Source organism: Perissodus microlepis, chromosome 14 (genome assembly GCF_051167445.1).
Source record: "Perissodus microlepis isolate ML-2025 ecotype Zambia chromosome 14, ASM5116744v1, whole genome shotgun sequence".
Taxonomy (NCBI): Eukaryota; Metazoa; Chordata; class Actinopteri; order Cichliformes; family Cichlidae; genus Perissodus; species Perissodus microlepis.
Window position 1 is genome coordinate 23,949,163 of NC_140474.1, and position 26,652 is coordinate 23,975,814.

General features: G+C 40.7%; 1 protein-coding gene across 2 annotated transcripts; it reads right to left on the bottom strand.

Annotated features, from left to right (window-relative positions):
- Positions 1-451: 451 nt before the first annotated feature.
- Positions 452-26,109, bottom strand: sacs (sacsin molecular chaperone). Of its 2 annotated transcripts, XM_084949899.1 has the most exons (12): positions 25,894-26,109; positions 23,744-23,814; positions 23,416-23,524; positions 22,113-22,263; positions 19,668-19,758; positions 19,507-19,592; positions 18,866-18,977; positions 18,452-18,598; positions 16,161-17,646; positions 15,460-15,551; positions 14,065-14,091; positions 452-13,272 (listed from the first exon to the last, which is right to left on the bottom strand). In XM_084949899.1, the coding sequence occupies exons 3-12, from the start codon at positions 23,436-23,438 to the stop codon at positions 1,721-1,723; spliced, it is 13,767 nt and encodes a 4,588-aa protein (XP_084806025.1). In that variant the 5' UTR covers positions 23,439-23,524; positions 23,744-23,814; positions 25,894-26,109; the 3' UTR covers positions 452-1,720. The 2 variants fall into 2 exon arrangements, with proteins under 2 accessions (XP_084806025.1, XP_084806026.1); XM_084949900.1 differs by lacking the exon at positions 14,065-14,091.
- Between the last annotated feature and the right edge of the window lie 543 nt (positions 26,110-26,652).

Below are 26,652 nucleotides of genomic sequence, written 5' to 3' on the forward strand. Positions count from 1 at the left end.
TACCATGCTTTGGTTTGTTAAATTGCATCTGAACAAATCGCAAGAAATCTGGAAAAATGACCAAAGAGAAGCTATTTAGCTCTAGTTATAATACACTGCACTACATCTTTCCAAAACCAACATTTGCCCAACGATGTGAGAGACTGATAACCCCACAGTGTATATGATATATGCAGTGGGGTTTGTATAGTTTATCTCAGGATAGCACAGAGTTCTTTTTCACAGGATTGCAGTGATTCAGTCAGTCCAATTCATCTATAACTTTGCATCTTGTCTTTTTAAGAAAGTAATTAAAACTCACACCTCACTGTAAAACAGTATACATTACTGATACAATATCAATATTTCATTTTAAAATATCAGTTTCTGTCAATGCAAAATTAAAGTGACACTCCTCTATTCAAAATACACCTTATTTTAAAATAATGTCCAAGCAATAACTGGCACAGAGTATTTGGGGGGTGAATTTATTAGGGCTTTCTATGGCCAGTGTACATCATCATGATCTACAGAAAGAACTCCAAAGTTTATTCAGGGGACAGTCTTGACTGAGTGACCTCAAGCTTGAGGTATAAGTTATTGTTTCTGTTTACAATGTGTGATCAGTGTGCGTATCGTCCTTCAAATCAGAGGTAAAACCAAGCTGCTAAATCAGCAAAAACACAAGAGCACCACAGTCTGGTGCTTATCTATGTTCCTTAAACCAAAAGATTCAACTGACAAAAATAAAAAGTATGAACATGGGTTAATGCTGGCAAAGGTTAACATGTTGGGTTGTGCCCAGATTACAGAATATGGCTCTTTATCACAAATCCTGCTGAGTATTAACAAACAGGTAAAAAACAAAACCAAAAAAACCTACAAGGATACTTGACTAATTGCCTTTTCTAAAACTTCATAGATAAAAGCAAGACACTTGCACTCCAGCTTTGAGTACAGGTACTTCATATTGACTGACACAAAACATACAAGTGAGTTAAAATTAACAGAACATGTTTCTGTTCACAGCTGGATTGTCCCAAGTTTCTGGGCTGACTAATGCTACACAAGTGCAAGTACATGAGTTTCAAAAAGTGCTCTGTCCATAAACAAGTGCCTGGCTATGTTACAGAGAATGTACAACTTATAACAAAATGATACGAAATCAAGCATAAAAGTACAAACAAAATGTACAAACATGATTGTATTTCCTTGACTTGCTGAGCTTTTGCAAATAGGAGATGTTGCATGACAGTAACTGCATTACTTGACAGATTTGACCTTTTTCATAATATGCACAGCCTTTAAGTACACCCAACGGGTTTTCCGTAGCAAGAAAATATATTCATTTATTTTTACAAAAGATAAAGTAAAAAAAAAGCAGCATTTTTTCTAACTTAGAGCAAAGATAGTCAATGTGGGGACTTTGGTAAACAAAATGTATTGCTGAGGCATCTGTATGTACAGCATATGCACAAATGGCTTTTTTACATATTACATTATGGTTTATGTTTTTTTTACATATTACAGCAAATTTCTATGAATGCAGCCTAACAGGTTATGGAAGCCATACATGTATTTACTGTGCATGAGCCACAGCACCGCCATCACAGGTGTGAACTGCAAATGTACCATAAGCTGCCAGGGGGGATTCTTGATACATGGTCTGTATTGCACACAATCACACATTTCCTCGATTCCACAGAGGATCTATGCATACTTGTCTTCATCAACAGCAGTATCATATTTTTTGCTGCACAAAGGTTTCAAGCTTTATGATTATCCGTGCAGTACATTCCATCACTCTCATTGCAACCTCAGATGTGTATCTGTCATTGGGAATCTGCGGGAATGGCAGGAGATCAGGGTAGCGAGTTCTCAGGCTGTCCACACCGTATCCTTCCAGGATCTGAACGTCACTGGCGAGGCCTTTGAGCTGGGAGTTGTACTCCTCTACTTTTTGAGCCAGCGCAGTCGGCTTTACATCTTTGTCTGACTTTCCTCTGACAGCATAATCAGCAGCTATCAATGCAAGCTTTGTGGCCAAGTAGCACTTGAAACAAACCCACTCGTTAGCATTCTTATGAAGGTCATTGCGAGCAGCAGAGTAGTTTGCTCTGGCTTGTCTCAGCCACCTGCGGGCCTCCACAGGGTTTCCAACTGTCTTAAAGGTTGGGGGAACAAAGAAACGATGCGAGTGTGATGAACTTGCATAACTTGTATAATGTTCCCTGAACTGTTGCCTTTCTGATTTGTGACTCGTTGCTTCCTGGTTCCACGATGAATAAAACCTTTGAAATGAGAATTTCTCTGACTGGAAGCGGGTTGATGATGCAGAGTAGGCTCTCCTGGAAGCCCTGTCTGTATTTTGCTGATCAGCCAAAGACTGCTTCTCCATCCTGTTTATCTCATTCTGTAGGTGCTTGAAGACTTCTGTGGCAATGTCCAGATTTTCTGCATTTTTGTCTGGATGCCATTTGAGATACAGTCTTCGGATAATCTTTTTTCTCTCCGTCTCAGGAAGCTTCCAGGCTTGTTCAACTACTAAGGTCACTTCTTTAAGAATCTCAGGCAATGCCTTAAGTTTGATCTTTTTTGGAGACTGTTTATGTGGAGGGGGTCGCAAGTTTTCTTTGCCGGGAAATGGAGGGGGGACCATTCGTAGACCAGAGGAACGACTGTCTGGGCTCGTAGGTGTTAATGGTGTTGATGTGTCTCGAACTTGAGTGCTTTCATCTTGTCTGGAGAACTTGTATAAGTCGAGGGAACTAACTATTTTGTACTCACTATAACCAATGTCGATCTGGAAGCATTTCCCAAGGAAACTTGTGTTTTCTTCCTCTTCTCTTTCGACTTCTTGTACAATGATGGCGTATGTATAGGTGGGCTGATATGAGCCATATATGTCTCCCCCCTCAGAGTCTACAAGATAACCCACATATTCCCCTGGATAGAATACATTCATTGGATCCATGAGCAGTGTGTGATGTATCTCTGCTGGAATTGGGGTTCCAGGGAGGGGTAGCTCAAGCTGTGAAGGCTCTGTTGAATCATATTTAACACCAAGGTTGTCCAGCTTCTCTGTGATTCTATAGATGTCATTACAGCCCAACATAGCAATCAGGTACGACGTGTCTGAAATCAAATTGTCTGTAGCAGACTTCAGTGTCATAGCAAGAGCCAAAAGAAAGTTAATGTCTTTGCTGTCTGAATGTTGGATGTAGAGGTGAATCACAGCTGTCCCATATCTCTTGAGGAATGCTAGCGTTTCGCTGCGACTGTGCGGGATAGGGCTACATCCTTTCACTCTTAAAGTTGTCTGGAGTTTCTCAAAACAGGACACTTTGAGCCCTTCACAAAGCGCTTTGCAGAGACGTATGGCTTTGTCTTCATTCACAAGGTATGCATTATCGTTCTCATGTTTCATTATTCTGATCAGTCCTGTGATGAACTGTTCTGATGAGAGCAACAGCTGAAGGCGACCTTGTAGCGAGCAAAGGGCACCGAACTGGCACATTTTTGGAGAGTCCTCATCAAGTTGCTCTTCAAGAATGCTACTCAGCAGTCTAGGCCTTAGCTTCTGTGGAAGTAGCATGATTAGTTTTGTGTGGTAGGCATGATCTTTGCCTAGATAACACTGGCTCAGATCCACAAGCATCTGAACTCCAACATTACCCTGAATTCTGCTCTTGTAGTGTGGTGCATCATCAAACACCAACACATTCGATTTGGCTAATCTACCATCATGGCTTGGCAGGTAAAATATCAAATCTCTTAGATCTTCAAGGTCTTTGCGAATGTCCTTTGGCTCATTATGAAGAGACTTGAACAATCCCGAAACAACCCTTTTCACAGTTCTCATTTCATTTGGGTCAAGCTGCTTTCCCTCTGAATTTCTGTAAATTCGCCACAGCACTTCAACATATTGTCTGGTTGACACAACATCCTCTGTACCAAGCTCTTTGAACAGTTGATGAAAGGTACCGAGTTCTAGAGGTAGTTTGTACAAGTAGGGTTTGAAGTCAGATTCATTGTCCAAATTAATGACCACCTCTTCAGGTTTTAGCAATTTCCAGCCATCTTCTACCATGACAAAGGCTACTCCACGGAGCTGGTAACGGAAATCTCTTTTATCTGCATTGAGGAACTCATATGTGGATCTTAGAACTTTGTTCCTGGTTTTCACCATTTCATCATCAGGATTGGATATACTGCAGATATTCTTACAGTTGCTTATGACTTTCTCCAGAGGTGGGTCCAAGTTGACACCTAGCATGTTTAACACTTGGTCAAGTTGTTCCTGCCCAGTGAAAGTGCTACCCTCTTGGTCCCTTATGCTTAAAGGTGTAGCTTTCTCCGGTAGTATTGGACATGATGTCCAAAGCAAATGAATAATATCTGTTTGCTTGAACTTTGGATTCACTTGGGACCCACTGAAACGTATGAGAGGAAGTGTGCCACTCATCTCTTGGTACTGAGAATGAAGTTTGATGAGTTCTTTGGGTGCTCTTTCAGGGCACAGAAAAGGTATCATTGAGAGCTCTTTGAGAAAAGTGCCCTGAAAAAGGTCCATCCTCTCACTGAAAATATGGTTCAAAAGAACATCGACAATGGTTTGCACTTTTTCCTTGGTCCAGCTCTCCGTTTGCGCTTTGATGCTGATCTCTTTTGCAAACTGAAGAATTTGCTGCTGTGATACTTCATGCTTGAGACCAATGTTTCTCAGAAAATTTATCCATGAGGTGAGCAACAATGTCCCATTCTTGGGTTTTGACACTTGCTCTACTTTTTTAAAAAACTCAGTAGGTATGAATGACTTTGTAGGTAGCATAACTTCAAACACTTTAACTGTTTTATCATAGAAGAACTTAGTTGGCCTGATTCTGTTTGAGTAGTCATAGATGAACGACAGTTCCTTCAGTTTCTCATAGAGCTGATCTTTCATCTCACATGGTTCTTCCATTGCCAAAAGCCTCTCCTTCAGATAGACAATGTGTTCAACTTTGGCATCATAGGAAAGACTCTCAAACTTTGGCAGAAGATGACGGAGGTAGATTTCTAAGTCATCTATTGGCATGCAGCCAAGGAAGGTATACAACTCTTTGAGCTGCGGACAATCTGCAAGAAATGCAAAGGAGTTCGTGTTTGCCCATTTGTCTATGTCCGCAGAAGGGAGACTTTTGGCAAGAACATAGTTTGCCCCGTAGTTAGCAATGCTGATATATTTTCCGCTAACTGATTTAAAGCATGGGAGGAGTTTTAGGCTCTGTGCATCTTCTTGTGTGAGGCTAGCCAAGTTGCAGTTGAAATATAACAAAAAAGCCTCAAAGTCCTTGTCATTCAGGTTTCCCGATTTGAATGCAGATGTCTGAATCATGTACTCTACAGCTTTCAGAACACTTGATGGATTTTCAATGTTTGCAGTGTACTGTGTCAGAAAAGGCACGAGCTGACTCTCTTTGACACAGATTTTGTTAACTGCAAGTTGAATACACCCTGCTTTCATTAGGGTATGAAAGACTTTGTCATTTTGGCCCTGTGGAAATATGGCAATGCTCATCAAGCTCAGAGGTAGAAGCACATCATACTCTGGAACAACAAGCTTTTCTCTGGCCATGAATTTGATTCCAGGCAGCAAAGCCCAATCTTTCAGAATTTCAAGAACTGTGTCGAAGCCAGGTTTCACTTCCACCTGATTATCCTTAGCAGCGATATTCTCACTGATGAAGTTCCACACATTCTTTAGCCAGGATTCACTTGCAAAGGTATCTCTCCATTTCACAGGAATCTTTGATCGATACTCTCTTGGAAGAACAGACCCAAGTAGGTCCCCAAAGCTGCTGATGTCAAAGCTTTTTGCAACTCCTGCATTCAACAGGATGTTGCTGTACCTAATGTACAATGTGTTCATGAACATGTCTTTCCTAGATGATATCAGTTCATGGTGTACTGTCAGGAACTTTGGTCTCTTTGAATCAAACACCTGAAGCATGTTGTCCATTGTTACCGACAGAGGCAAGCCCTCGACTTTGACTTCATTTTCCTCTATATCTTTAAAACAGTAGTCCACTAGAAGCTTCAAGTTATGAACTAGCTTATAGTTTGACTGCTGGAGACGACAGGGGAGTTTTCCAACATGGCATGATGTATCCGGTGATGAGAAAGTGTAAAGAAAGTTACGGACATCACTTGGTGTAACATAACGTACTGGAATCCCTGCATCTTCCAAACAGAAGTAGAGATTTGCAGTCTCATCGCAGCTGTGAATCAGGTTGAAACCAATATCAAGAAGCAAGGTTTTCAGCCTGTAGACATTTTCAGCCACAGACTTCCTTGAAGTTAGGTTGTACTCTGTGTTTTTCAAATGCTGAAGTTCATCTTGTAGTAGGTTATCAAAAAAGGCTCTTCCCTTGTTTGTTGTAGATGTATTCACCCATGAAATATAAATGACAGAGTGCATCTCAGAGTTGTCCATCTGTGCTGCTCTGACAACAGGAAGGAGACGTTTCAGGTCAGCATGGATACAGCTGTATACTGCTTTAACCAGGCAGTACCAGTCTGGCTGTATATCAAGTCTGTTGGCTGGGAAGAAGAACAGATATTTCCGCAGTGTATCTTTAACAACATGAAGTGGTGTTCCTTGGACTATAGTCATGGTGGGATCTGGACCTGGGAAGTATCGACGCTTGAGCTGAATCAGCAGTTCAACACAGGCGGGTGCTATCAGTGATGTCATCAGATTGTTATTCCAGTCACTCCTCACCCCAACTCCATTGTCATCTCTCCACAGGTTTCTTCTGGCAGAATCTAGGGCAAAATGTCCATTGACATGAAAGGGTAACCCTGTCTCGAGTGAAAGAGGAAGAAAGCAGAAAGCTCTGTGGGGTTTTTTGTAGTTGTGACTTACACATGCAGCTACCCCTCCACGTGGAAACAGGGTGATGTCTTCATTTTTGTGAGCTGAGATCACACTTTTAGAGACATTTTCAATGTTAGGGAAGCCGGATCTGTTGCAGATCATCCATGTAGTCAGATTTCCCTCAGTATCCTCTATGTCCATTGTGTAGGTTATCTGCTGGACTGGGATAGCAGTAAGCGGCTTCTTTTTGGTCACACTATCAATGACAGAGGCATGAAATTGTTTGCGTTTCAATCGGTCACCATCTGTTATTTTGGCTGTCACAGAGTAGAGCACTTTTAGTTCACCAGATGAATGATCAATAGTACAGATTGATATTTTCTCCATGTGGTTAAGAAACATCAAAAGCTCTGCACCATCAGTTTTAAGCTTATCCAGAAGGTTCTGTACCATCCTGTCAGACGCAGCGACAGAACTGATCTCTGATGTCTTTGCCATGTCTGTAGAGCGGATGGGAAATCTGAACATCGTGCTGCGTTCCAACTTAAAATGAGCTCCTAAGTAAAGATTAAGAACATCTGAAAACTGAGACCTGAAGTCAGAGTCCAAGTCTCGAAACATTCTTCCAGGACTCACAGATGTGGCCCCAGGTGCATACCGTGCATGTGGATCAAAGATACAAAGAATGTCATTGTTAGAGATGAAGGATGGACAGTCAGTTATGTGGTAGACTGAATTGAATCCTATGCCATATTGACCAGTTTTTCCTGGATTGGCCTCTTTTGTTCCTCTCCCAAGATTCTGTATACCTCTGATATCATCTTCTGTGAATGGTTGATTGTTAAATACACAGAGCGCTGGGCCTTGCATCGGGATCCATTTATCGTCAAATATTCTATCTGTGGGGTGCGTTCTTGGATCAAAAACAAAGTAAATCTCTGTTGCTTTGGCATCATCTGCATTTTGAAGCAGCTCTTTCAACATTTCTTTTTCCGATGGGTAAGCATTGAGAATGCTTTTAATTCTGCTTGTGAGCTTTTCTTTTTGTCCAAACTCACTCCCAAGCGTGGTAAAGCAGACATTTGAGGCATATCTCTCCAATGCTTTATGACGTTTTGGGACTGCTCCTAATTTTACAGCAACCTCTCTTGGAATATCCCCGTGACAGTATTTCACCGTTGAGTCTCTGACTTTGATCCAGGGGCAGTCATTGTAGCACAGGGATTTTGATGGCTGCAGCATTAGATTGGAGTCGGGTAACAGAATCTCACCATAATTCACTTGACAGTATTCTTGGTTCTTGTCTCGTATTAGGCTCCATATTCCTTCACTAATAATTCTGCGACATAACTGGAAGTTTTCCTCACTGAGTACTTTTCGTCCACATTCTTGCTTCATAGTTTCCAGAACAGCTGAGAAATCTTCCACTGTGAAGCTAGGTTGTACCCCAACACTTTCAAAAAGCTCACGGCAGCTGTTTCTGTACTTGTTGGGGAGCTGGTAAAGATGTGGAGCTGCATCAAAATTTAGGTGGAAAGCAACTTTGGAAGGACTGACATATGTGTTCTCTACCAGGATGGAGCTGAAGGATTTCAGTTCCTCAGTTATCTGATCTTTTGCACTTTCGTCCTGTAGCATCTCCTCATGAAGATATTTGTAACAGGCATTTGTTATGTTTTCCTGATACAGAGTTACACCATCAAAAGCCTGAGAGAGCTTCTTTAGCTGACTGATGACCAGTCCAACTGAGGGTTTCCTTATTAGACCAAGACAGTCTTTCACAGCTAGCGAGATTGCACCACAACCTTTAAAGGATGGGGAATTCTCGTTCAGGATTGGCTTCATCAGACACACTGTGTCCTGATGTTCAGTTGTGAAGAGCTCTCTGGCAGAGAACATTGTTGTTGGGGAAAAGTTGTTCCCATGCCATGGGAGAGAGAATCCTGCAGGCCTTGTCAGGAATGGAAGAAACCTGATGTCCTGCAGTTTCTCCAAATGCTCAGCTGTTCCTTCATCTCTCATCTTCAGCTTTTCGTCAATGAGATTGAGTAGTATACTACTACGGAAGCATGCAGCTGTATGATCACTTTCATTAAGATCCATGACAGAATGAGCACGCTCAATCAGGTCCTCCCATGACAGATCGTCTTTTACCATACCTAACTGCACTAGCTTTACTAAACATACAGGGTTTACATAGTCTTTAGAAGTTCCTTCAGGAAATCTTCCATCATCAGCGTTGTAGAGTTTAGCAACTCTTCCCTCTGGGTGAATAAGTTTAGAAGGTAAAACCAGTTCCGTGTTGGGGCCAGAGCATGGGATACAAGGTGTAACCCTGAGGATTGATGCAAAATCCTCTAGTTTCTCATTCAAAACATAATGCATTAGAGGGTCCCTAAGCTCTTTGTCAATTTCCTGGATGTGTGGGAAAAAGACATCTGAAAAGAACTGCTTCTCTGTCAGGGTGTTTTCCATCAGCTTTCCTTTGCACCCAGCATCATCAAATCCTTCCTTCACCCAGTCAGGCAGCTCAACAGCACAGAGGTTTTGTGAGCCACTCTTTTTGAGGTATTTCAAGAAGATTTTGAAAGCAGCGGGTCCTATGTCTGACCTGCAGAGTAAGGCATCATCAAGGAATCTGACACATTTGATTGACACCCACGTTTTGCCATCTGAGAAAACTCTTGCATGCTCACTGTCACCTCCTTTGGCTATTTCTTGGTAGACACCCTGGCTGATCAGTCTGAAGTCATCATGTACCTGACCTGGATCTGGCCAAGCTGCATAGTAGTTATACTTCAGTAGTTCTCCACTTTCGGCCATTAACCGTAGCATGGTGAGAGCTGCTAAATAGGCCTGGACAATGACATGCCTCATGAATATAGAATTCCACTGTCCTTTGGTGTCTGTCTTCCAAATCTCTTTACGGTTTGATGTCACAGCAAAGCAGCCATTAATTTGGACTGGTAGGCCTGTTTTGATTCTTAAAGGTAAGTAACAAAACACCTCTCCGATTGGTGTTGCATTTGTCTTCACTGTCCATTTTCTATTCTCCTCCTCTGAGAGAAGAACGGCCACCCCTCCACAAGGCACTAGTCCTAATCTTTTTCCACTATCACTAAGGGAAAATTTGAGTGCCTCATTTGCATCCATGCATGAGCAAATGAGCCAGTTCGTGACCTCAACTGCCTTCTGGGGCATTTCATCTGTGAGTCTTCTTGTCTGAACACCTTTAGCAGCCATCTCAAAATACTGGTTAGGATCTTCCTCTGAACCTCGGAACAGTGGGGAGTGGAGATCAACAATGCGCTTGAACACGTTGTGAAACTCCTCCACCATAACACGTATGATGCATCCAGACTTGGGAACATCAGAAGGTACCTTGCTGGTGCTTGCTACTTTCTTCATAACCTTTGCTGCAGATTTTAGGATACTTAGAGGTCCATATGAGGCTTTGGATGACCACACACTTTTGTTGATTACCACGACATCTTGCGCTCCTGCTGGATTTGGTTCCTCATATTTCAGGTATTTCAAGACCATGCTTCCAACATGTTGAGTAAACAGAATGAATCTGTGGCCACATATGCTGAACTCATCAACGAGAGAGTAGATATCTGTGGTATTGTAGTACAGACTGCTGATTTCACTTACTGACGCTTCCTGCTCTGTTCTGAATGGAAGTCTGAACAGTGTACCATTGTATTTGTATGGCGAGTCCTGAGCTAAAGGAAGCTGGCAGTTGAAGACATTAATGAAAGGTTTGAACTGATTGGGAAACTTTCTCAGCCTCCTCTGTTGTTTGTTCCAGTTGATTTTGATCCCTGGATTAGACCGGTCTCTGATGTGCTTGCTGATGTGATTAATGTTTGGATCAAACATAATCATGAACTCTCTGCTCATTATGATGGGGATATCTGTAACGTGATAAACAGAGTTAAAACCCAAGCCAAACTTGCCAACTTTGTCTGCTTCACACCTTTTCACTGATCCACCTAATCTTGTGATGTTCAGAAAGTCTGTGTCTGAAAATACGGCATTATTGAAAGACCACAAGGCAGGCCCGTGGCAAACAATCATGCCAGGGTCAAGGAGATTCTCCCGAATGTCAGTGTTTTTTCTCATGTCAATGAGAAAACTGCACTCTGTTGCACTTGCATCATCAGCATTTTGAAGAAGCTCTTTGAAAATGTCTGCTACAGATGGATATTCCTCCAAGATATTTTTTATTCTCACTGTTAGAGGTTCTTGTTGGCCAGACTGTTCAAAGCCAAGATTCTCTGGGTTTATCAAGCGTGTGCTCAAACATGGGACCTTCAGCCACTCTGCTGTTTTCATAGGAATGTCATCATGGACCAATATAATTGGTTCTGAAGCGTCTTCGAGTAAGTCGTTCAAATCATCAACTTTGATATCACAGTAGGTACATTCATGGATGGGCTTCATCGCTAACCTGCTTGGGTCCTTGTAACAAAGAATGGGCACATGCATGTTAGTGTCTACAGGTATCTGATTGTTGTACAGCCATCTCAGGATGTTGATTAAAAGTAGAATATCACGTTTGCTTTCTTCCTTGGTCATCTCTCCTTCACATCTCTGTCGAATGAGAGCAATGACTTTGAACACATGGTCTGGGACAACCTCTTCAACTGAACCACAGAACTTAAAAAGCTTGTGAAACTTCCTAATTGTCTTGGGCAGAGAGTAGAGGTAAGGCTGCAAGTCTAGATCAGGGAGGGCTTTTAAAACTGTCTGGCCAGGTGACGAGAACGTCTTCCCTGTCCACACCCAATCAAAAGGCAGTGATTTCATTGCTTCTCTTGCATCCTCAAGATGAGCCTGCATGAAGCCATAAATCTCAAACAAGATCTGCTGGAACTGATACCAATCCTCTGTGGTGAATGCCTGAGATTTATGCCAGTCATTCACTGCTTTCAAGTGTTGTAATACTTGATCCACTTGTGGCTCCATAGTCAGTTTCAGTGCCTTCTTCATACCTGCAGATGTGTGTTCAACCAGTGGTACTGAAGAGCCCACAAGGACTGCATGGGATATTTCACACATTTCAGACAAAGAGCAGATATGGAGAGTATCTCCAACCCAAGCAAGAGATCTAGGGTAAGTTAAGGGTCTGTCTTTACAGACCGGTGCCCATTTTAGTTTAAGCAAAGCTGTCTGAGCATCAGCTGATTTTACAAGCTTGGTCTGTTTGTTAAGTATTTGCAGCAGTGTTTTTGCTTTTTTAATTATCAAGTCCCATTTAGGTTCCTCACTGCTTTGCAACTCCTCTATCTTCTTTGCCACTCGAAGTACATCTTTTTCACTGAGCTGTACTTCATTTCTTAGTCCCAGTTGTCTGAGTGAATGAAGAATATCTGGAGATGATGTGAATGTACTTGTGGGAAACCTGTTTTTTTCCTCCATGAAGAATAGATGTTGCAGGATCTCTAGCTCAGGATCAAAAAGATCTGTTGCTTTGACTGACTTTCCACAAGGCAGCTGAATGAATTTAAGAGCAGAAAGCCATCCAATCACGGCTGAGTTTTCATTCTTTAGAAAAGCCAAATGTTTAAGAGCCCAGAGCATGATTTCAGTTGTCTCATCTGTTGTGTAGTAACCTCTCTCAATATCCTGAATAATCATTTTGAAACATTCTGTTGTTTTCACTTGTTCAACATTTAGCATTTTGATGAGGCGGATTGATTCCTCATCAGAGCAAGAAACAAGATTTTCAGATAATTTCACATCTGGCGGGTGCTTGGCTCTGTGGTGTAAAGCTCTGGCCCCTCTCAGTGATGTGAATGCTGAGGTACCTTTAGAGCATGTACCCAGTTTTTTAAAGATGGAAAGGTCAAGTAGGATATACTTCTCCTTCTCTGTAATGTCAGACAGCCCTGCAAGAAAATTTCTGAGTGCAATTTTCTCTTCCACTGAGAAAGAAGAGACTTGGCTTGATAATCGTTGGGCTGATGTTCTACTCATAATTTGCAGAAGCATACCAGGAGAGCATGGGTGAATGTAATTTTTTAGCAGAGGATGCTGCAAACAGGGATCCAGCTTTTTTATCACTACTCCTCCAAGCTTTTCTATGATGTCAAGCACGTTTTCAGAAAGTGGCGCCTCTTCCTCATCCACAAGTACTATGGGTGATGGAGTTTTGAAACGAAGAAGCTCAACTGTGTGTGTGCTTTCCTCGAGTGGCACAAGTGGGATCAAAGGCATGTCTTCAAATGTATTTAGGTCATCAGCAAAATATATATAGAGATGCTTCCAAATCAACTTTAGCCAGGAAAGTGTAGGATGCTTCAACTCCCTGTTTCCAGGATCCCAGTGAACTTTAAAGTCTCTGGTTGGCCAGGCTGTTGACAGGATCTCCTTGATGAGTCGAGCTGAACGTTCAGGGTTCAGCACTTGTAGCTGAGTGCAGGGTCTACCTGTTGTAACAGTGAAATTTAGAAATTAGCACAAGTTATTATTACAGACACAGATGCAAAATAAAATCTGATCAATGGGTTAGGTTTGTTCTTGTTATTGATACAGCTGCTACACCTTTAAATGCACCTTTTCATTCATAGCTCAGCCACACAATGTCATTTAATTTTTGAAGTGTTTTGTTTTCTTCTTAGTCTCTTGTCAAATTTTACTCATTAAATGATGAGTACATTTCTTTCCTCAGACACATCACCTCAAATACTCAGAATCTAAATATATTTAAGACATGTAAGTAATGCAAACACGCTTGCACAAACTTTACTGTGTATCCACACACACACACACACACACACACAAATTGTTAATTTAATAAGGAAAAAATGCTTTTTCCAGGCCTGTGGCACTTGTTCACTTCGCTCATGTATTAAAACACAGACATGCACGGTAATTTATCATGTTATTCATTTTTACCTTGTATCACTTTATATATAGTCAGATGGCAAAAACAGTTGTTCATAAACACTAAGCCAAAAAATATTAAATAAATATATTTCTTCTAATTCTTCTTTGCAAGCTACATAAACATTGTGTTTGATGTCACTGTTTGATGAAGACTCATTTATAGATAATGATGATAAGACTTCAAAAGTGCCAAGGAGTTGGGGAACACACATACATACATATGATACGATCAGTAAGATACTAAAGTCATGCCAATCTGAATCCAGTCTTATCATTCCAACATATGAGTTTAGGTTAATAATAAAAAGGTCACACACTTTGAAATGCCTTACCTGAACACCCCCATAGAAACTGTTGCACTGTAAAATTTAAGAGATGTGGGATGATTTTTACTGTTTCTTAAAAAAAAAATGTGGTAAAATAAAGAATTTAAAAAGTAAACAAATGATCATTTTTCAGTTCATCACTTCTATATATCTGAGTAACATTAAGGCCTTACCCACCCTAAGGCCAAGGTTTGGAAGTACAGTTAAGATGTCTATTTAAAATTGAATTCTTTATGTAGTTCCCTCCCCAGACGCCTTAACGCCCACTCACATCCTCAAAACTCAAAACTGGATTATAGATGGCAGATGTCTGCCATCTATAATCCAGTTTTATAATCCAGACGCCTTAACGCCCACTCACATCCTGGGCCATCTGACCTCAGGAATTCGCATGATAAGGTGGGGCCAGGTTTCACAATGAGCTCACCCGAAACCCTGGCTGATTGGGACCCACACCCAGTTTCACACCTTGGCTCAGGCGATTAGAAGATCATCAGGGGGTCCTTTTGTCCCTCTGTGGGGGGATACTCCCACTAGGTTTAAATCTGGGACTCCCCACCATTTGACCTTAGAACTGAAGAAGCTTCTCGGATGAGAGGTGAAACGCCTTCAAGCAACTTAAAGAAGTCCAGACGCTTTTCTTTGCAATCTCCTTTGACTACGATGACCTGGATGACTGAGAACCTTAACAGACAATTCTTTATGTAATAAAAATGAATAATAGCAAAATGTTAGCTAGCAGAAAAATAATAAGCGGTTAGTTCCAAATTGTTGCAGCTATGTATAAATGGAGTATTCTCTGTGTCTTCTACTTTGGGCTTTGGGGAGAAAAAAATGTTTTTTCAGCACTTTTCCTCTGCCTGGGTCGTGACCCACAGTCATGACTATGGCATGAGTATGGCAGAGCGTGCACTCAGGATCTGCTCTTGCAGACCGAGTGGAATGCGTGGCACAAAAACAACTCATCCATGAATCAGCGTGCTCACTCTCTCTTCCATTTTCTCTCTCTCCCCTAAATTTTCTATCAGCCTATCAGCTGGGTACCAGATTTACTGCCCCGCTGGCAAGCTGAGAGTACAACAGTCCAGTGTTACAACATGGCTGAACCCACATAACCTACTTGTTCATCACAGGACTGCAAAGATTTTCTTTTGGAGATACAGGCCAACTAAAAAATTAACACAATACTTTAAATCAAAATCAAATATAATAAAATAAATAATTATTTTTTTAGGCTTCCCTAAAAAGACACTTAATCTAACAGATTAGATTCAATTCCTATTGTCAAGATTACAAATAAAAATCTGTTAAAAATGTTTAACATTGTCAAACTCTCTGCTGGTCACTGCTGGAATAAAGCTGATTATATATACATTTATTAAAAAAAATAGGTGACATTACCTCTGCATTTGGCAGCTTTCTTCAAACTGTCCATCACTGAAGGCTTGATACTCTCTAATATGAATCGATGCTCCAGTCCTGGATACAAAGACCTTAGGATGAAGTTAAAAAAAAGGTCATAAATTTTGCAAATTTAATTCTGAGTTTACACATAAAGCCAAATCCAGCTGGATGCAGTTTGTATAATGGTAGGCACAGTTTTCAAACAAGAAGCTATCAAAGGCCATGTTCACAGAGGGACAGCAGATTTTGCACTGTGCATGTAATTCAGTTTGCTTTGTTGTATTATTGTCTCATTTTTCAAAGGCATCAGCAATACTCACTAGATAATCATGCAATTAGTCTGTCAATATTTCTGAATAAATCAGCATCAGCCTTCCTAATATGGAAATTTCTTACCTTGCCACTAAACCTTGCAAAGAGCAGTAATCTTACTTAAAGCCATGAAGAATGAACCAGACTGTTTATATAAATGTATTTGGAACTAATGCTTGACAAAAGAAAAATGAGAAATGGATTCCTTATCCATGAAAAAAACAACGTGTGAATAGTTTATGGTAAAATATATAAAATAAATATTGTCTTCTCCTGTTAAAATCCATTCAGGAATAATAAAAGAAATCAAATTAAGAAGAGAATTACAAAAACATGATGAAACTGGCAGAAGCTTATATGTAAAAATAAACCATCTCACTCTGTACCTGGGGTACTCTTCAGAAGCAATGTAAATGGCATCTTTTTCGGTCACAGAGGATGAAAACGTTATAAAGGTCTCATCTTGGAGTGGCAGGAGCTCAAGTCCTATAAGGTCACTGTAATTAGCATCTCCAAGTGCAAACTCCAGCAGCAGCAGCTTCTCCTGTGAGGGACCTGTGTGTCTGCTCTTCCTGATCACTTGCCGCACCAACGATGGCGTCACCTTCCTCACTTCACCGGACTGAGTCATGTAGGCAGCCAAGACAAAGTCCACAGCAGAAGGCACCTTTGCCACCTGCATTCCTGAGCTTTGGAGGTAGTTGATCACAGTCTCTGAAATGCCATCGTCTGTGTCCAGCTCTGAGAACACAGTCTGGTCCACCCTGACCCAGCTCTCGCTGAGGGAATAGATTACTTGGTGCTGCAACAATTCATCAAACAGTGGCTGGAGAATGGGTTTCCAGCGGGACTTGACCCGCTTAGGGTCTGGCCAGGCCCTATAGCTTCCTGTAGGAGACAATGGAAAGTCTTGGTCCTTTTTTATCTGTACCCTTTTGATAGCCTCAATTATGAGAGTGAAGTAAGCCCTCGGGATGACACTAATTATAAGAAGCTCATTCCACAAGGCAGCTGGATCCCTCCACTGGTCCACTTCCCGCCACTTGATACTCCTGCGGTTGTCCGTGAGGCCAAAGAAGCCGCTGACATGAACAGGAAGGCCCGTTTCGCTCTCTTCTCCGGGAGGAAGAGGAAGGAAACAAAAAGCTCGTCCTGAGAAACCAGATGTTGCACCTTGGTCCTCTCTGTTAAACAGAGTAAGAGGCAGGGCAATGCCTATGCTAGGCATAAACTTCAAATCATCTGCCAAAGAGTCCAACTCAGCACACATCCCTCTTCCCCCAACTCCATTACACACCAGCCACGTCATCCTCTGGGTCTCTTTAGCCGTTTCATCCTGAGTCTCGATGTTGAGCTGGTAAGTGACGCACGTGATGGCAGAGCTGGGAACACCATTGCTATAGCTGTCTATAGCCTGTCCCAGTATCTTCAGTGCATTCGGTCTTTCTAGCTTATCATCAGTATTCTCCGTTGCTGTAACCTGAAACAACATGCGCTCTGTGCCATCAGACTCGCGCACATGCAAGGATATTTTTTGCACACTTTTAAGGAAGAGGAGCACCGTGTCTGCGTCAGCTTTGAAAGATTCAAAGAGCTCCAAAACCTTTTCCTTGTTGTAAATGTTGCCGCTGAGCTGAGATGGTTTCATGCGAAGCGGGAAGCGAAACAGAGTTCCAGGAAAGTGGCCATCCTGAATGGTTTGATTGGAACTCCCAAACATCCCAAAGTATGGAGCAAACTGGTCAGCTAGTTCCGTGATCTCCTTAATGTCCGACTTCAAGTTCCAGCATTGGCCCGACTCATTCACGCCAAACAGGGTCTGATGGGGGTCCAGCATGGCGATCTGGTCTCCACTGAATATACTGGGAACATCTGAAACATACATACAAAGAACAACAATAATAGCTAACAATGGTAAGTGGTTACATTCAGATCAGCATATTAGGCAAGTGGCACAGTCGCCTCACGGCAAATGTTTCTGAGTTTGAACCTGATGGTCGGGTGGGATGTTTCTATGTGAAGGTTTTTTGCAGGTGTTCTGGGTTTCTCCCACAGTCCAAAGACATGTTGTAGTTGTTGATGTCACCATGAATGGTAGTAAGCTTATTACCGTTAACTAAAACTAAAACTAAAACTATATCTGAAAAACCATTGTAGTTAACTGAAATAAAAATAAAAACCAGACTGGACCAGGGTATGCCCTCCACATGTGGGAGGACTAAAACTAAAGTAAAACGAGGAAACACACTCTGGAAACTAAATGAAACTTAAATGATTAAAAAAAAGACAAAATGAAATAAAAATACAAAATAATCAGAAAATACAAAACAATAACAACTCTGCTCTATGACCAGGCAGGGTGCACCACATTTCATGCCCAATGTTGACTGGAAGACGTAGATATATATTTGGGCTTCTGCTTTGCTTGGACATTTCAGTAAATGCATTAGTGAAATTGTTTTTGTAGCCTTTAATATCAGTGGAAGGATCTCTGGAGGTAATTATCTGCGATTTGTTACCACTGTGATTTATGTTCCAAACTTACTGCCTCTCAGTCTAAATTTGGTTGCGGTCAGACTCTGGAAAATACAGGTAAATATTCCTTGGTTCAACACACTGACTCCACATGAGAAAACAAAACATCATTCAACATTTCGCTAGATAAATAACACTGTACCTGTAATATGGTACACAGAATTGAAGCCGATGCCAAATCGTCCAACTTTTAAAGGATCTTCTCTCTTCCTGCTCCTTGCGATCTCCTGAATGCCATTCCAGTCTTCCACAGTGAACACCGCGTCATTGTACACGTACAGTGCTGTTCCTGGAAGTCAGAATCAACGTGACCATGCTGGGAAAAACTCCAAAAAACAAATGTGATTATTCTAAAGTGAGTGAGTAAAGATAATGTATTTTCTTTGACTAAATTGTTGCCTCTCTTCCTAAAGAAGTCAGAGTAACAGAATAGCTGCTAACAGATATTTAACCAGCACAGATTCTTGTCAGCATGAGAGCTTGAAGGTTTGCCTTCTGATTTAAGAGCTGATCACTGGGCTATGCTGCTGGACTTAACTTGTTACTGACTGCTAACCTTGATGCTGAGCCATGTCAGGTGACCACAGTGACTCCGCTCCATACTCTGTCTCATCGTACATGAACTTGACCTCTGTGGCTCCAGCATCCTCAGCATTTTGGATCAGCTCCTTCAAAATAAAACAGAGGAAAGATCATCAAATATGAAGACAGGGCCTTGTAACAAAGCCACACTGAGATATCAGCTTTATAGGTGGATAATTTTATCTAAAAGGCCTTGCCAAAAAAATTAAGACCTTATTAAAATAGATGCCATCATTTGGGACTTCAGCTTTGGAAGAAGTACAACCATATATGGTAAAGGACCTGAGATCGGCAAGTTAAAGCTAAAATAAAACTATGACGTTTGTTTCTGTGCAAACTTGGCATATTTTCTCATTTAAAATCTTTTTTTTTGCCTACAAACAGCCTTCTCTTGGATGAATCCCTACCATAGCAGACTGATGATATAAACTCATAAAATACCGCCCATCCGATGCACGTGTACTAAAAATAATAACTAAATAGCCAACTTTAAACAGATCAAGAGAGTTTTAAATACTATCAGAAATGTATACATTTTGTACAACCTCTGTATGCTAATTATGTTTAATATGTAGTCTATACAGACACATTTTTTTTTTAAAAAAGCACCCTTACCTTTAGAATCTGTCCACCTTCAGGATATCTCCTCAGGATATCTTTCAAAAATTCAACTAAAGGAGGTGTTGTCTGTCCAAACCTTCCTGTAAGACACACTGTGTAAGATTCTCTTTAATACTGACCCATTGATTGCATACATGTGCAGGTTTTCATGTTACCTCCTCCTTTTAGGCCTCGTCCCTCCAGAATGACAGATACTTCTGGGCTTCCCGCGGGCACCAAAGTACCAATTTGCACACTGTTATCCAGCTATGCAGGATTGATGTGAGGAGAGAGAACTGGTTTTAATGTACAGCAAGAATGCACCACACTGAAATAAAACTGTGTGTGATCAGGTGACATGAAGAAAATATGTATTTTTAAAAAGTCCTTACAAAATGAACATGTAACTGCATGAATAGAATGAGACATGTCATTTAATGAGACTTAACAACAGACTTATAGCCTTCAATCTTTCACCACAGCTACTGTCAAATCATTCAGAGTTGGGGTTATTGCACATTAGTTGACAGTCTGCCTTTTCCTGGTGAGCATTTCTGAATCAATGCAGCAACGCCTGACTCAGCTGCATGGGGCTCTTCAAGGTGACACTGTGCCCTCCTGCACTCAGCAGTCTTTGCACATCAACATGCTCTCTGGCAAACTGAGCCATCACACTCATCATCTTCATCATTGTCACGCCACTGTACAATTATTATTTCACAGTATAAAGATGTTTTGTGATGTATATTGTAAGCAATATGTTTCTTGGAACAAATATACAGTGACAGAGCTCGACACACAGAGGGAGGTGAGGCCTCGTGGTTATATGTAATAATATTATTAGGGAAAAAGTGAGTATATAAATCTGTATAAAACCTTCAATAAATGTAAATAACACCTTTTATGTAGTTGCACGCAGGCAGTCTTCATTACTAATGCCTTAAAATAGTTTTTTATAATAGCTTTAGGGTCCTCTATCAAATATTTGGCTGCTAGGATTGAAGGTTTAATTTTATCTGAGAGCACCCACTGCCAGGCATTTACAATGAAGAATGTTTAGAGACTCAATGAGAACAAGCCAAGCTTGCCTTAAAGTGCACAGCACCTCTTCCATCACACTGCTGCAGATTTAATTGCATCAGTGTAACATCAAATATAGACTTACATCCAAAGGACACAAAGGAAATTACTTTCTGTTATTGTTTCCTAGGAAACACATCATGTAACACAGCTTTAGGCGCAGCAGAATTCATGACTGTATTACTTTTACTTAAAACTGGCCCTGCAGTGTATGTGGTGTTAGCTTGTAGGACTGGCTTGTAGCTAATTTCTACATATGAGATGGGATGGGGTGGAGGGGGGCTGCCAAGCACTGCCCACCATCTGGTGCTTTCCATCAGCTGAGCCACAAGACACGGGGCCAACTGCAGTCCTGCTAGTCGTGTAAGTCACTGAGTGAACGATTACAAACTAGCACACCACAGTCACGCTATAGATTTACCTGCCCACAAATCTGCAGTGTTATTAATGAGTTTAGATTATGTATGTGTTACGAATTAGATTAACGGATCAAATTTTTAACAGTAACACATTGGTTTGTTTCAAATAAATAATTACCATACAATCACAGACCGTTTATTCATATAACTGTACAATTATATATGCACACAACTTAATAATCATGATCTTAAAACTGCAATATTTTGGGATACACAATGTGATATTTCTAAATCTGGAAAATTAAACAAGCTTTCGTTTAACGCAGCGTTTTTATTTCAATCCTCTGAATGCAGTAACTTTAGTATTATTCAATACACTGTGATGAAGAGGTGCCGAGTCATGCTGTCTGCAGTATGAGTGAGATCACTGGGCAGCAGCCAGTGGAGCAGATCCTGTGTTTAGAATTACTGCATAACTGTCACTGTAAGAATCATAGATAGATAGATAGATAGATAGATAGATAGATAGATAGATAGATAGATAGATAGATAGATAGATAGATAGATAGATAGATAGATAGATAGATAGATAGATAGATAGATAGATAGATAGATAGATAGATAGTCATGAGATCGATAACACTCCAAGGCCTCAAATAATTACTAACACAAATAACTAATTACACCATGAGGGAAACTCACAGCACTTCTAACAATGAGGGCCCTGTTAACAGTTTAAATGAGTGTCACACCATTTGTTCTGCAGTTATGGAACAGGGTCATTAAAATAGAGCAGCTTTCTGCTGTTTGTAATTATCTAATTTAAGAGAGAGAAGCCAAATTTCTTCCTCGTGTCTTTCTGCAATGACATTACTAGAATGTCAAAAAACAAAACAAAAAAACATACAAAAACCATTAATTTACTTTGTACTCAAGTACTTACATAAACCCCAAATACAAGAAGTGGCTCACTAATAAACAAAGTAACAGACTTGTGAGTCTTGCTCTAATGTAACATACAAGTGACCAGAAAAGATGGAAGATTTGCCGTTGCACATCATGTGCATTTTGTTTTGCTGTGATCATACTGTGGCAAGTTCAAAGACGTTTAAAATGACAATTTTATTGTTGTCCTCATCAGTTTTATTTGTACTCTTCTATTACAGAAAAATAAATGCTCACCATTCTCCCATTGTGAGTCAGTCGTTGCTCTTTGACTGGGAGGTTTGTCTCCTCGTACAGCAACTGCTTGACATCTTGAACAGATGTAAATGGAGAGACCCGGTAGGACCTCAGGCCAATGCACTCATGACGAACTGTCACCCATGGCAACCTTGAAAATACAAACACACATTTCAAGTTTTAACAACAAACAATGGCAACAAATTTTTCTTATGTATAATAATCTTCCAACAGACACAACACTACAATTCAGCAGCAAAGAAGGAAAGGTGTTAAATTTCATCACAAGAAATAAGAGTCTTGCTTACAGTCACTATTGATCAAGGTGTAAGTTTGGAAGAAACATGAGAACGTGGACTCTTCACCAGGTCCATACACCAACCGTCCATTAATGCCATTTTATGTCTGTGTAAAGTTCTACAATATCATATTGAGAACACTGCTCTCTTCTCTTTCTCTTCACCCCCAAACGGTTAAGGCAGATGGCTGAGCCTGCTTCTGATAGAGGCTTCTTCCTGTAAAATAGGGACTTTTTCCTACCTACTACCACCAAGTGCTTGCTCATAGGGGGTTGTGTGATTGTTGGGCTTTTTCTTTAAGATTGTAGGGTCTTTACCTTACAATTTAAAGCGTATTGAGGCAACTGTTGTTGTGACATGGGACTATATAAATGAAATTTAATTGAACTAACTGACCATCCTATCACATCCTTAAAACTGAAACCTTACTGCAGTCCCACCCAAGATCATTGATCCCCCCTCCCCCCCCAACAAAAAAAAAGAAAAAAGAAAAACAACCAAAAAACCAAACCCTTCCTCATTTTGTTCCTGGTCACTTCTTCAAAGAGCACTGGAGTGCTTTATAGAAACATGCTGCTATTTCTAGAAACTATGTGGTTGTTGCAGTTGAATAAGACAACCTTCGGCTAACCTGTTAACAGAAATAAAACAATATATTTCTGCTCATTCAGCAGGAGGCCATTGGAGCTTTGTGGCTAAGTCCCTCTGGACCACTGTAGCTGGGTGGGTGTGGCAACCAGATCCAGCAGAGGATGGTTAAAAAGCATTACAGTGATTATTTACCTTTACACGGGCAATAGAACCATTTTGCCGAAACGTTTATGCCTGGTCCATAAAGGGAAGCTGTAAAAAATGTTATTATTCCTGCCTTGACTGTTAGTTGAGATATTCACTGGGAAGTCTGAACACCTCAACTACCGAGGAATTATAGGAGGGCTATCAGCTGCAAATATTCAGTATGTTACATGTTGCCAGGAGTATATGACAGCAAACAGTAAACTTACCAGGGGTCTGGACAGTTTGCCATGTCGCTGCTGCTTTGTGTCCCAGCACATACACGTTCATTGGACTATCTTCCCCACTGCGCGCAGGAATACACCATCCGAGAAAAGGCTGTCGTGAAACAAGAAAACCGTTATTTTCCATCACCTGCCCCTTGACAGTCCGGTAAATTTATACCAGTCCTCTCGGTGATGTATTACACACATATATATAGCATTTATGTGTTGATGTGATTTGTCTGAGAGTTTTCGTTGTGGCCGTACACCGCCGGTGCCGGTTGTTTTTCCACTGAGCCTCTTTAGGAGCGTTATCCCAACAAACCCCACTCACTTGTGTGTGTCCAGCGCGCGCCGATAATGGTCCTCTCGAAAAGCAGAGACATTTCACGGCACTCGGTATTCCTGGAAACAATCGCAACAACAATAGCAAGTGACACTGTTAGATCCCCCAACTACACACCGACTCCTTCAAAGGCGATGTTCTAATAATAATGAATTACACTGAGCGTGAGAGCAAAACGGGGGAATACGAAGCGAGAGGATTCCCGGGTGGTTACTTCCGCTTCGTCTTAAAGCCCGTCAGGAAGACTAAGCAGTCTCAACTAACCTTTAATTAACTGTTGTCTTTCTTCTGGGTGTGAATTCACTGAGATATTTCAAATATATTTAAATATTTTCTTCTGCAAGCGTGAATTCATTATTATAAGTTTCTCCTGTAACGTGATGCAGTGGTGTGATGACCAATTTTGTTGGCGCATGCGTAGAAGCACATTTACGGAATAAATCTCCCTTTAGGATTTTTCTCAGTAATAATTTTTCTATTCTTTAACTGACTGTACTAATAACTATCTTTCAACATTATTAATCTGCACAACAATATGCACTAGGTTCCAGTTAATCTTTAAATCAATTAAGGTCACGCGGTCAGCAAAGACTATAAAAAATCAAGAGTCGCTCTGTGTTCTTTTCCGTGATCCGGAAGTAACCTGTTGAGCGACTTGCCGCTGCAGCACTACCAAGGTTTCAGTGTGTATAAAATCCATCATTTAATACTAAAAAAATCACGTTCACTTAATATTTAATAGAAAGATACATCTATACATGGAAAAGGATTCCCGTGGAATATAAACTGTGCCAAAATGTAGCATCAGACAGCCGCCTTCTTACAATAAATGAAAAAATATATAGCTTTCCATGTTCTTACAAGTGAATGTAAGTCTATTATTGACTGTTGTTGGTCTTTAAATAATCTGCATCTATAAATTTTTCCGGCTGGCCAATCAGAACCTGTGTTGTTGCCTTGTCAGTAGGCTAATTCATTATTTAGGGGGCACCATTTCATAGATTTGAAGTCAAAGCAGTTGGGCACAAAATGGAAAATGTAATTTAATGCAAAATTAAATGTGACATGAGGGATAACAAACTACATGTATGAAAATTAAAATTTAAAAGCCTCTTTAAAGTTAGTTGTCAATTATTTTAAAGAAAGGGAACACTTAATCCTCCTTTATGTCACTGGAAATGTAACTTCCTCCTTCTAATTATTTTTTATTGACTTATTTATTTTACAATGTCATTGTTTTATTGGTTAGGAGACATTTATTGATTTTCTCTACAATTAAACCAAGTGGCACCATCTCTCTATATAATGACATCAGCAGCAAAAACAACAAAAATGCTGCTAACCCAACATACTGTTTTCTCATATGGTGGGGAAAAGTGAAGTGTGCTAGAATTGGCATGTGTGCTTCCAAATGTGAACTCCTTCCAATATACTTTGCGTTACTTTTCACCAGTCTAAGCGGCTTAACCTGCTGACTTCTGGGAGTTGGAGTCTCAACCAAAGAGCTCAGACGCCAGCACACTGCAGTCAAAGATGCGCAAATCAACTTTGTAGAGGAGAAACACTGGCAGAGACACGAGGCCTGTCGCCATCACATTAAAATCCTACAGAATTAATTTCTCAGTATATTTCTCAGTGAAATATACCACCTTTATCTCTCCTGCTCTCTGGGTATGCTCTCAATATATAGAGGCTGTTGTCATACTGGTGTCTTTGGCAGGAATCATATAGCCTATCCACTCTATATTTGAGAGTGTGGTGCAATACCTTAAGGCAGATTTACGTCAAAAAGTGACATCATCACTTGAAAGTCAAGGACTCCCAGCACCTTCAGACATAATCCTACTCTCAGCTAGATCGTGCTGGGTTGTCTGAGGACACGCAGTCTGTCTACTAAATACGTTTAAAAAAAAACAAGAAAAAAAAAACACTTCAAACTTAGCCTGGTGCTGCGATTTCGGGTATTCAATGCTATAATAAAGATAAAAATTCCACGCAGGCTATGTTGTAACAATAGACGTGCAATTTCTACATCATTTGAAAATATCCTCTGAGCCGAAATACACGTCCTATAGTGCTCTATCGCCCTAGCAGACCACATCTTATTATTGCCGCATTGGAGAGAGGAGGATACTCACATGAGGAAACGCAGCAGCATCAGCGCAGCATCTCTGCACTGCCTGCTGCTCCGCAGAGGAGGACTCAAGTTCCTTTAAATGACCGCACCAACACTCCAGGGATGTTAGTTTAAACGGAATCAGCCCTCAGATGTGATCTCTAACAGGCGTGAACACCTCTGTACTTGTTTCATACTGCAGGTTTTAACGCGCAGGTCTCTTAAAGAGGCAGCATCTGTGGAAACGTCCGATGGGACGCACCACACTAGCATATTATGGGATAGGCGAATAGACACTGTGCATTATACAGAGTGCAAACTGTTGTAGACCAGAACAAATAATCCAGTTAATAATATTTTTAAAAGTAGTAATGTAGGGGCTCAGTGGCAGAAGAGTGAGAAAAAGATGATACAAGCAACTACTTAAGTTGCAAGCATGTCTCAAAGACATGAAAGACTGTAGGGCCTCTAATTTCCTGTTTTAAAATTGAGATTAAACTCAGCGTATTGTACTTGGTCCTAAATATTTTTGAAAACATGGTTTCTGACCAAATCTCTACTCCAGAAAAACTGCAGGGAATCCTGGAGACATTTTGATGCTTCAGTGAGAATATAAAATAACAATGTAGGACTGCTTTCTTGCATTTGCTAGTTCATGCATTTATTACTTCTAGGCTGTGATATATTATCATCAGGTCACTCTAAAAAACGAAATCCAAAATGCCGCAGAAAGAGTAGTGACAGGGACTAGACTTGGATCTAAAATCATGCTCCTGACATA